The 12,450-nt window shown below is 48.4% G+C and overlaps 1 protein-coding gene across 4 annotated transcripts in view; it reads right to left on the reverse strand.

The window, feature by feature from the left end:
• The window catches only part of CREB3L1 (cAMP responsive element binding protein 3 like 1), a 63,493-nt gene that overhangs the window by 14,224 nt on the left and 36,819 nt on the right, over positions 1–12,450 (reverse strand). For all 4 annotated transcript variants that reach the window (XM_036384776.2, XM_036384774.2, XM_036384775.2 and 1 more), the window contains exons 2-4: positions 6,774–7,002; positions 1,879–2,039; positions 239–317 (exon numbers count right to left, since the gene is read on the reverse strand). In XM_036384776.2, the coding sequence (XP_036240669.1) occupies positions 239–317; positions 1,879–2,039; positions 6,774–6,966 (433 nt within the window). In that variant the 5' untranslated portion in view covers positions 6,967–7,002. The remainder of the gene's footprint in view (positions 1–238; positions 318–1,878; positions 2,040–6,773; positions 7,003–12,450) is intronic.

Here is a 12,450-nt window from a genome sequence, read left to right on the forward strand (position 1 = left end):
GCATATTTCCAACTCTGAAGTAGCCTGTTTTGCCTGGGAGTCCCTGTCTGAACAATTTTGTTTGTGGCTCCTGATGCAGACACTGATCTGAACTAGAACAATGCCCACTCTTCTGGTGTTCTCTGCCCCAGTGCTGCCTTATATGCACAGCTCTGCCTCTAGGTGTTGTCTTTCTGCCCTGTATAATAACAATCTATAGCTGAGTAATATAGTTGGCCAGGAAATTCTATCTTCTTACCTGTAGGTACATTTAGAAACTGGTTCACCTCTTTGGGTTCAGCTTTGATCACAGGTGCTGGAGTCATTTCTATAGGAACCTGTGGAAGAGAAGCAGAAAGAGCTCTTGGCCACTGCCACATCCCCTGCCCAGAAGGCTCCCACCAGTTCTGCCCATAGCCACTGGTCAACTGCTGCCTGTCCTGCCCCATCTCACAGCTTTGCCCCAGAGAGGTCTCTCACCACGGAGGAAACCAAGAGTTCAAACATAAGCCCCTGAAGTCTCAGTTGCTGGGCACACAGAGTGCAAACACATTTACAGAGCAAGTGGCACTGGAAGATGGATGTGCTGCCAAGCAATGCACTGAGCTGAGTATCTCCAAAAGGGAGATGACTTTTATTCTTGGCAATTCTTCCTTTAATAGACCCAGACAGGCTAATTTAAACCAACCCCTGTGTTACCATGGGAAGTCCTTCTTTGATCTGCCTTCATTATAAATGGGAGTATAGAGGTTGTACAGAAACAGAACAACCATGCTGCCCTGTTCATGTGGCTTTCACCAGGGACACTGGGCAACTGTTTCCAATTGGAGGGGACTGAGAGCTGAATAAAGAGTAGATTTACTCCCATCTGCGTTATGCTGTCCCTCAGCCTCCTGGCTTGCCAGCCCCCAGCCCACCATAGGGTGGAGTTTTTACACTAAACAGACACATTGCAAACTCCTCCAGACTGTAAACACAGCTGAGAGAGCACCATGGTATGGCTGCTGAGCATACACAGCAGAGATTGGAGGGCACAGCAAGTTCAAGCTGTGTAAATAATAGAGGAAGTTTGTGCACAGTTTTGGCTGGAAGAACCCATTTGTTTTGGATGGTTGTTTAAATAGGAAGATGTTCAACATGAGTGAAAAAAGGAAGTGAACCCCAGAGATGCTCTACTGTTATCTACTGAGCTGCTACAAGATAGGCAAGGTCTGTGTGAGACTGGTCAGACCTTCTCATCCAACACAGCTGGAGTCAAGGCCAGCTGAACTAAGCCCTCAACTTACACCCACATACCAGTGGCATAAGTGAACCTCCTTCAGACAAACAGACTTCTTAAGAACCTAGATATGACCAAAAGAGTTAGCCCCTTGTTACACAGAAATAATAAATCCTGCTGATTCATAGGAAAAAGCAAGCAGGACCTAGAGTGGGACCAACATTTCTAGTGAGCAGCTACAAAGAGTGAGAGGCCATGTGACAAGTCCAAAGCCATGAAAAGGACAGTGGCAGAGCAGGGGTCTATATGGAGAAATAGTGAGGTCACTGACATCACATTAATTGATACTGTTCTCTGAAAAATGAAAATAAGCCAAGAGTGGCTACAGAGATACTGGCATATTGGAGGGGGCAGATCTCCAGTAGGTGCAAGCTTAGAGCTTTTGGCTTTTGTGCCAAGGAAACATGCTTATATTTAACCAAGATTGTAAAGCCTTCTGTGCTGCCATTTCAAGAGGAGAATGACAAATAATACAGTGTCTGGGCTTTGTAACATCTTCTCTTGTCTGTTCAGTAGCTAAATCACCTTGCAGGACCCTGCAGTCACATGTCTGCATCTGCACCACCAGAGGTGCTGCTGTGTGAGAGCCCAGGTTCCCAACACATCTTAGATGGGCTCACCTCCTCGGGGAGTGGCAGTCTCTGCAGAGGGTTGAGGTTCAGCACTGGTATGGAGCTGGCAGGTAGCTGGGACTCAGGCAGGTCTAGAGGCAGGTTCTGTTCCTGTTTCACCATGATGGAGCATAGTTTGGGCCCCAGTGACCACACTCCATTCTCCAGCTCTGAAACATGCACAACATGAGAGTCAAACTCCAGCAAGAGGAGGGCAAGGAGAAAAGAAGCCATGCAGACAGCTTCCTCTGACTGAGGAGGCTGCCTCCCCAAGTTCAGCACTGTCACCACACAAGCATATGTGGTGACAGTGTACACAACACAGAGTACAAAAGGGAATGAACCCCTAGTGTGTGCTCCCCAGTGTGTGGGGAGCAGACAGGACAGAGATAGAGGAATTGTGTCTCTGCTGGGCTCTGACTGTACAGCCCAAGCTCTGGAGGACAGTTGGAGGGTTTCTCCCCCCAGTAATGTCTAGGTCTCATCCTTTGGAGCTTATTTATATTTAGGGCTCAGTGAGAGGAGGATGCTGGGCTGTTGCTCCATAGGCAGCATGGCCAGCATCACAGATCTGCCAGGTGATGTAGCAAGAATAGCACCATCTCTGTGCTGGAGAGCTGGTGAGAGAGCAAGCATGATGACAGTGAAAGGCTGACAGTGCTGCTTTGGCCGCCTGATGATGTTGTGCCAAGTACCAGGGTTTTGCTGCATGACAGAAGAGGAAGAAGGTCTATTTCTGTGGAAGGAAGCCCACCGCAGCACCTGCTTGTGAGGCTGCTTCCACAGCTACTCCCCTCAGTCTCACCTCTGAGACTCTCTTCTCTACCCTGAGCTGCTCAGGGGACTGCTGTCCACAGCTGTACCCTGCTGCCATTGCTGGCAGGGACAAGAAGCACCAGTGAGGGAAAGGGAATGTCCGAAGAGAACTGAATGGAGCCATGGGGACACGCTCCCCTTACCTCCTGCCTGCTCTGTCCCATGCACATCTGTGGTGTGAGCCTGGCTTGCCACTGGAAGTAGAGATCCCAGATAAACTGCAGATCAGATGGGAAAAGGACTGCTAGGCAGGAGAGCTGCCTGGGCTCTGCTCTAAAGTTTCGGTCTTTGCTCTTCAAATACTTCAGCCTGCCAAAAGGCTACTCCCAGCCGGCCTGCAGCCTTGCACCCTCCTTCCTAATCCTCATCCATTCCCTTTCCCTTTTTATCTGGCAAGTAAAAATACATTTGGCTTGACATAGGACAGACTATTGCTAAGTGTGCCACCAGAGACAGCTCCAGTTGCCTCCACAAGGCCACAGTCTGACTCACTCTCTAACCTCTCTGCACTGCTCTCTGCATGCAACACTTTCAGTCAGGTCCAGGGATGTTGCCTAGCTGTCTGCTGCCCAGAGCAGTTCTGCAGTGCAGGCCTCAGTCCAGAAGATGTCCTGGCAAGAGGAGAGAGGGAGAAAGGTCTTTCTCTGCTCCAGAAAAGACTGCACAAAGAAGAGTACAAACAAGCAGCTGTTCACATGGGAGCTGCTATCTGATCTAACTTAAACATTTGTTAACATTGTCTTTGCCCAACTCAGCCTCTGTTTTCAGGAGAGGCCAGGGCAGAATCCTGCCTCTGGCCTTTGCTTGGACAGTGTGGTGTTAAAGCCCAGACAAGAATTCTATATGATAACACAGTATTGGCCTTGACAATGGAGTATGTTGTTTTCCTGTCTTTGGTCTAGCACCTCTTATTTCTGCCTAGCAAGTCTCTCTAGCAGATGTTCATTCCTTCCAGCTGCCTCTACAACTGGACGCTGTCAAGCACAGAGGCAGATCCTGTGGCTGCTGCGTGTGTGTCTCAGCTGTGTGTGCTGCTCTCAGTGCTGCTGGATTGCTTTCTAGAGCTTCCCATAATGCAGCAGGGCCAATGTCATCAGGCAGCATCTCAGGCAGGGGTGCACTGTACAGCTGAGACAACACAGAGCCTACTGCGCAGACACAGAGTGGACTGTGTTTTCTCTGTCCTGCTAAGGACACTGAACCCACCGCAAGTAGTGAAGTCCTAGTTACTCTGGTTTGCAGACAAACCCCTTCTGATGGAAGGAGGCAAAGTGTCACACAGCCACAAGTGTTTGTATCCAGAAATTTTGGACTGACTTCTGCCTTTCACAGAAATGAGGGACCTTGAGAGATCTTTCAGTCTATCCTACTGCTCTAGGCAAGTTCAACTAAACCTATGTCAATCCTGATAGATGATTCACTTGAACCTACCCCTTTGAAAAGTGCTGAAGAGTTCACATCATCCTCCATTTAAACTCTTCTGTGGTTTTGTAATGCCCACCGTGGGAACATTTTGCCTGCTGACTACTCTGAAGTTCCTTACTGTCATTTGAAGCCTTTTCCTCCTCATCCTTTTTGTTGCAAAGATCTGCATTTCTCTTTTTCTCAGATGTGTGGGGTATCTTTCTGTGAGGGCTGCTGCTGAAGCAAGTTACCAGACAAGGGGGAGCAGACCACCAAGGGCTCTCCCTGACCAGACTTGACTCAGTGAGAGAGCAGCCCCCAGTGCTGTCAGTCCAGACGGGCCAAGGAGCAGACACCCAAATAAGTATGTGCTGTCCTCCCATTTCCTGTCTACATTCTGACCCTGGTCTCTTTCCCACCCTCGGAGATTCTTCTGGGGAGTGATTGGGTTACAGAATCAGAGACAAATTAGCCATCAGAGGGTCAATGAGGGACTGAGAGTAGGCATCTTCTGTAGAGGCATCTAGGTTCTGCTGCCTGAGAGGATGTTTCAGAGGTAACACTGTAACACTGCAGATTTCACTGTATGCTGGTGGATGAGGCATGCCAAGACACTCATCCTCTGCTCTAGATAGTCTGTAGATGCTCTGTACCTACTGGGAAGAAATGTGGCTGAGAGATATCTGTAGCTGCCGAGGGTTCAGGAGGCAAAGAGCAGTGAGAGAGCAGGACCTGTACAGGAGGGCAGGCACTAACCTGAGGCTGGTCCAGTGCTCACAGTTCTGCACAACCCTGGCTCTCCCTGCTCCTGGCATCAAATCACACCCTGCAAAACTCAGGGCTGGTTCTGAGGGATGAAGCAGCCAATCAGTATGCACAAGCCATCTGGAAAGCAGACTCCACTGATAAGCAGGGTCACAATGCACCCAGTGGCTTGCCCTAGCTGGCCTGTGTTAGTGGGAACCATGTGGGAAGGGGCAGGATTTGGAAGAGTTTTGGAGATCTGCAGAAAAGCTGCAAGAAAGCTGATAAAAAGCAAGCCTCAGCCAGCTCCAAGCCTAGACAGAGCAGGGGCATTCCTGAGGAGCTCTGCAGACTGAGCAGAGCTTGCTTAATGTTAAAGAAAAACCATTTTTGGGTAATTAATTGGAACTGAATGTCTAAAAGGACTGAGACTGGATGGAGCTATGCCAAAAGGACTGCACAGTGTTGCAAATACTGGACCTGACTCAGGGTTTCACTAGAATATGACTCACATGCAATTATGAGCCAAAAAAGCCCTGGAAAGATGAGCTGAATTATCTAGCTGCAGGACTGGGTGCATGGATACTCCTATGCCTGCCATTGTAATGCCAGGCCTTACTCCCTTATAAAACTGATCTGCACTCTCAGAGAGAAGTGCCAGGCCCATCTCAAACTCTCCTGGGTTATGCACTGTACACCCTCCGCCGGCCTCTGCTCAAGGGTCAGTGTGACACTCCATTCAAGAGAGTCATGATCTTGCCTTTGAGAAATAACAGCTGAAGGAAGGGCACGAGCAGACACAGTGGAGAGAAGGAGAAGTGGTGCTGAGTGTCTCAGAAAGGAGCTCTTGAGAAAGCTTCATGCTGGCAGTCTTCATCTCACTGCTTTCTACAAATGCATTCTTTTGGCTTCTCTCATACTCATCTCCTCCTATTCATTTTCAGGGGCAAAAGAAAGCTGTGGTTTTCTGTTCATGATGGTTTGGGGTTTTTTTGTTAGTTGCCCCCTCCAAGACTGTACTGGGGTTAAAACTAAGGAAAAAGAAATGCAAATTGAAAGCTTTTTTGGTACTAAGGCAGAGTTGCTTGGCTTGCCATAAACCTCTCTCCCAGCATCTCTCTGAGATGCCCCTAAGGAATGTGGCAGATGGTTGTGCCTTTTCAAGGACCAAGAGGTAGCAGAGGCCAGCCTTCTCTCCTTCTGCCTTGGTGTTTGTACCAGAAAGCTGGGATAATTCCTAGTCATGACAGGAAGCCTCTGTCCCAGGTCTCAGTGTTGCTCAAAGGAATAGCTGTCTTCTGTGTATACTGAGCCTGTGCCACTGCTTTTTCAGGCAGCGTGGTGTCCATCAGCTGTTGGGACACCCACACAATCCCACAAATTACAGGACTCTCTGCAAGGACAGCTCTAAAAATACCCAGCCATCATAAATTATCCTGAAATGAATTGTTTTAAAAATAAGTTTTGAAATGACTGTTCCCCTCTGTCTCCTGCTAAAAGATCTGCTGGTAAAGAAGCCACTTAGCTTTCCACATGTACCAGCATTGGTTGCAGCCAGAGACTCATGCTTCCTATGTGCAAGCCAAAACCCTGCTGCCTGATGCCAAAACGGAGCTGGATTTAGGGCATCCACACCCAAGTTTGCAGGGTCCTAAAAAGACATTGCCTGTTGCTTGCCAGAAGCTGGCAGCACACTAAGCCACAGCCAATTACCATCCTCGTAAATAACAGTAAGCCCAGCAAAGGAGTAATATGACTATCACAGCACAAATGGAAGGGGAAAATGTGGCTGTATTTGACAACAGCAAATCAAATTCTTCCCTGTATTGGACATGTGCAAGTCCAAGGAATAGCCAGTTTGTCCTTATATATGAAAGCCAGTGAGAGCCTCTGCTAACAGAGGTGCCGAAAGCTGAGCAGTGTGCACATCTCATGCTCACCGTTAGCATTATCTTCAGTCTTGACAGGCACAAGGGGGCTCTGGGGAGCAGAGTCTCCACTGAGGGAATAGCTGTGCTCTGCCTGGATGCCTGGAGTGGGTGGATCCAGGTCCATGTCCAGCAGAGGGTTCTTCTCAGCCAGTACTGGGTCATCGAAGAAACTGCTGAAGAGGTCATTGGAGAAATCCTCCATGTTGTCAGAGAAGTGATCCAGGTTCTCTGAGAAATGCTAAGGAAAGACAAAGGGAGAAAGAGCATTAGTGTCAACTCCAAGAGGGATCTGAGAGCCTTCCTCCATACTGAGAGTCAAACCTCAGCATCAATTCCTATTCCTCACCTCCATCAGTCTGACAACAAGACCTCAAATTAAGATAGAAAGGGATGTTGTGCTGTACATCACTGCATGTTTACCTATGCCACAAACACGCATGAAACTTTTCTACATCAACTTATTTCCCCCTTCCTTTGTGAGTATCTATCTGTGTCTTATAAACAAAATCTCACTGTGACAACAAAATGAATAGAATACAAGAAAGAGATTCCTGTGACGATAAAATGTAAGTGTGGCACAAAGTCATGGTCTTCAGCACCTGTCCTTAGTGACAGACACTTTTTCATGTTCTCTGCCAGCAGCAATAGGCACATTGATGCCCCAGAGGATATCAATCCAGCTGCTGATTTCTATCAGAGAAAAAAGATCAGTTGGATCAACATAACAGGAAGGCCCCCTGTTGTATTTAATTTCCTCTGGGATTTAACAGCCCCTCTGTAGACCATATGAGGCTGTACTTCAGCCAGATAATGCCTGTGAAATTCAGCTCCCCGATGAAGTTTAAACACCACAGATGGGCTGTTAACAACAAACAATCATTCCACTAATCATTCCAGTAACAGTCGGTAAATCTGGCCAGTGCTGCTGCAGAGCTGAGCTCCTGATGCTACAGGGAACCTTCTTCCTTTGAGGCATATCCTCCTATTCAGAAGTCAAATCACTAACTTTTCCATTTGCTACAACAAAGCATTGGTTGGGCAGGGAGAAAAATGATGGCTGCCAAACACCAGCTGAAAAATTATCCCATTTGTTGGCAGATTGAGGCTTCTGGCTCAGGGAGAGGAAAGAAAAGACAGATAGATTCAAGTGACTATACTACACAGACAGAACTGTGTAACTTAAATGAACTGGAGAGAGCTCAGCAGAGTCAGACTGGGTCTGTTCCCCCACCCCCTGCCTGGAAAAGCATCTTGGTGGGCAGAAAGGCATTGAAAGCAGTATACTGAAATACCAAGAGCCACAGGGTATGAATGAGAGTGGGAGAGATGTAGGTCCTGGAGTGGAGACATGAATGCCAATGAATTCCAGGGTGAGAGCTCAGCTCAGGAGAGAGCCTGGCTTCTAGAGAAGCATGGGGTGTGTGCAGTCCTTTCTTTCCCCAGTGCTAGGACTGAGGCAGGAGGTGGCCAGGGGACCCCGGATGCTGGAGCCTGTAGGTTCCTGCTCCTACTGGAAGGTATATTTGTTTTACCTGAGCACAGTACCACTCTGTCAACATTCCACTGGCTGGCAGAGCTTTGGGGTGAGGCTGGGGAGTGAAGCAGGCTCTAGATGAACAGACCCACACTTCCCACCAAATGGGGGAGGGAGATGGTAAGGGGCAGCAATCTCCAACATGTCAGTGCCTTTCACCCTCCAACATCATCCTTCAGCTGCTCCATTTAAAACCTCAGATGCTTACACAGCATGCAGGAAGTGGGGGTGGAGTCCCTGCCACCTGCATTCAGCCTGACACGAGATTTCTCTCCATTCACTTCCTTCCCACCTGTCCTCTGACTGCCTGGAGTGACAGCCCAACACATGACCATCCAAGGCTTCCCTGGAGACCAGACACTGCATATGCAAGTAGGGTGGAGAAGGCACACTCATGCTAAATCCTAGTGTTGAGGCCCTCCCTGCAATGTCTGGGCTAAAGTTTTCTCCACTTGTTCCCACAGCAGAAGCAGAGTTGGCGGGGTAGTTTGGTAAAATCCACCCAGCCATTTCTAAGTTGCCTAGGAGCATTTTTGCACTTGAATCAAATAACAGAAAACACCTACCATCTGTGGGGAGTGTAACTTCAGAGAGAGCTGAGTCAGCAGATGGAACTGGGTTAGATAGTTATCTAAAATGCACTGGAAAACCAGGTTTTGTCCTATCCTACAGCATAGAAAGATAAAGAGTTTGGAGTCCTGAGCATTAACCCCAGAGAGTGCTTGCTCATGTAACAGCTGTTCTTTGTCTTATGTTCTCTAAACAACACAAGCGAACACAGGATGTGAACACGATAGCCTTATGGTAAGGGTGAGAACCACAGAAAAGTGAAGGGATTCAGAGTGCTGGCTGCTAATGCACCACAACACAGCAGAGCTGGGCTCAAATCATATTTCATGTTGTAACTCTGAAAACTAGAACGACTGTGTAGCCGTGGAAGAGAAGAAGAGCTAGATGGACAGCTGTGGGGAGAGCTGTCTGTGACACTGCCACGTGCTTCCACTTTCTTTCACAACTGTGCATTAACAAAGGCAGAGGTGAGATTGAAGAGAGTCAAGAAAATGCATCCGTGCAGTAGTTACACAGATTATCTTTTAGCGGCATCCCACCCACATTTAGAACAATGATCCCTTGGTCAGTCAACAATCTCTCTATTGTTGGACAAACTGACCTAGAGGGAAGAGGCGGACATGCATCTCTGGCTCTATTCCGAAACCAAAAAAAATCACCCCAGCAGCTGCTGAGGGGTGAGAGATGAGTAATGAGTTCAAGGGACTGAGTATCAGAGCCTTAACACATGCACCAACATTGGCAAGAGTAATTTCAGGTTTCTCATTATTTTAGACACCACACAGCAGACTTGCTGCTCGAAGACCTCACTGTTTGGGAATGGGGATGAAGGCAACACTGTTCTCCCAGAGGTGCAGGAGTTCAGGTCCCCAAGAGACCATTCTCTCCTAAGAGACAAAGGCCTACTGCACAGTACAGGAGAAACATGGGTGATGAGCAGAGAATGAAACTTGCACCCCTCCCTGGGAATCCAGAAATGTTGTGGAATCTACCCCCCTCTGGGCTTCTGGGTCTTATCCTCCTAAATACTGGCAAAGCCTTCTCATCAAAGCAGCCTGTTTCAGCTCTCACCACTCACACATATACCAGTCCAACATCTCCAAACACAATTGATGGAGAGAAGGGAGCTAGCCCATGAGATTGGCCATAACTATAGTTATTATCAAAGGGGGCACCAAGGATACAAAACCCTCAAGGAGGGAGAGCACCTAGAGCTGACACAAAGCTGGAGATTGTTGTTTTACTCAAAGAAGGTGGCAAGAGGCAGAGGAAAGCAGCAGAGGGAAGAGTAAAGCAAACAAAAATAATAACATGGGTTTGTAGCTGGCTATACCCATAATAGAAACTATGGGACCAGCAGGAAGCTGTCACCACATCCCAGGAAGACTACTGGGGCTCTTGGGTTGAGTGTTCTCTTCTGAAGTCAACAGGTATTGTTAATTTTAGACTTCTAATTTGTATAAGACAGCTGTGCATGCAACCACATGGTAAGAAGAAAGAGTGTCCTCTTGTCAAGATCCAACTGTGATGGACACAGTGAGGAGCAACCCAGAGTTTCTTTTGGATAGATGGCATCAAAACCACTACTAATTAGTTTAGATTGAGCCTGTTAACGCAGAATATGCAAATTTTGTCCCACCCAGCCTAATTCTGGGAGCTGCACTTATCTGGCAAAACTCAGAGAAAGCTTCAGCTATACTTCTCCTTTGCATGTGCGAGAGAGGGTTCAGGGAACTAGGAGGGGGTGACTCAGGGCTGTGTACATCACAGCAGCACATGGCAGGGTCAATGCTCCAAGCTTCTGAGCAATGAAGGGAAGCAGGTTTATCACCTGACCAAATGGATAGCAGCTTTATCCTTGCTGGAATGGAAGGTGCTGTGTGGTCACCAGCCCTCCGTTCCCACCCAGGCTGGGGCCAGCACAGCTAAAGGTCTTCATGTGCTGCCACAAAATGACAAGACTAGGCTGGGCTTTGGGGAGACTTTTGCCAACACAATGGCAGTGAAGGTCTCAGCAGACCAGGGAAGGTCCAAGAAAGAGTCCATGGAACTTGGGTGTGAATGAAGGTGGGATGGTACAGAGATTCACAAGCATAGCAGCCTCGTCCTCTCACAGCTTCTTCAAGACCAAAGCTGCTTGAGAGTGCCTTCCAACCAGGCTGAGATCAGCCAGCTCCTGCTCCTCAGAAGAATGGCCAAGAGTTTCTAATTGTGACAATGAAGGGCTCAACAACTGTTGAGATTCTCCTTTCAGATATTTCATGTAGCTTTCATGCAGATGGGTCTGGCTTTAGCAAGGGGGACCAGGCAACTGGGAAACTCGACTCTTACCATCCTGGCCTAGAGGGAGTGGGTGTGCAGTGTACTGAGGGAAAACAGTTTCCAGATGGGATACAAAGCTCACAGCACAGTCTCATTTTGCATTATTCGCTTCTGTTATCTTCCCCTCCCTTTCACACTCTCTTTCCTTCTTCTTCTAAGTATGCTCCAAAGCCAAGAAATAGCACGAGATGTGTTTCCAAAGCTGTATTACCAGTGAGCGGTCAGGGAGGGGGCAGCCAAGGGACAGAAATGCAATGGCGAGGATGTGCTGAATTTCCTGATCCAAGCCTGATTTCTGGCTGCCTGTCCCCCTCAAACTCTCGGAGGACAGGGAGGCAGCGCCCAAAGAGGATGAGCCAGTGTGTACAGGTATGGGGAGACAACAAGCATTGCATCGCTAGGCCCTACAGAGAGCCTTACCCTGGTGCCACAGTAGAATCTGCTCAGGCTGAGGCCACCTCAGGCATGGGGAGAGAGTGAGAATCTGTCAGCTCCTGGCTTCTGTTCCCTCCCACTCCTGGTGATCGACACAGGCACCAACTCTTCCAAACATATTTCCACCACATGTTTTCATCCTGACCTCATGCTTAGGGTTGTCTAAATAGCACACTGTATGTGCGTGCGTGCACTTCTCATTCAAACACCCTTTCCTGTTGTACAACAGTTATCTTGGGAGCTAATGCAAGGCATCCAGACATCCAAATGCAAGCTCTACATATACCCCCACCCAGAGATGGTGTTAGAACTCTGGAGGCCCCAAGGAGAGACTGAGGCACAAAGCCTTCTCTCCTGCCCAGCTGCACATGGGAAGCCTTAAGGTAGCACTCTTGTAGCCCAGTGGCACCATGCATGGCTGAGGAGGTGATGACTTCCTCCCCTTGGATCCACTTCTCTGGACTCATCCTGGCTGCATCTGTCCCTCCTTTTCCCTTTCATGCTTCCATTCTTTGACTGTGACTTTCCCCTTCCCACCTCCAGCTGAGTTGTTTGGACACAGTCTTCCTTCAGGATCAGGCTGGTTCTCACAGCCTCTCTCAACCCACCACAACGGTCTCGCTCCAAAGAGAAAGCAGCGAGGGGCTAAATCCAGCTGGGCGGCAGCCCAGGCCCAGGAGACGAAAGGCCTTTGCAGGTTGGAGGTTCTGCTCGTGCTGGCAAGCAGTGAAAATGGGGAGGGGATTCTTCTGAGTTTTCTCTTTTCTTTTGAAAATTTTTTCCTCTTTGCTTGCCAAGATAAATCTCCTGTCCCAGCTGTGACAT

The sequence above is a fragment of the Molothrus ater genome, chromosome 6 (assembly GCF_012460135.2).
Source record: "Molothrus ater isolate BHLD 08-10-18 breed brown headed cowbird chromosome 6, BPBGC_Mater_1.1, whole genome shotgun sequence".
Lineage (NCBI taxonomy): Eukaryota > Metazoa > Chordata > Aves > Passeriformes > Icteridae > Molothrus > Molothrus ater.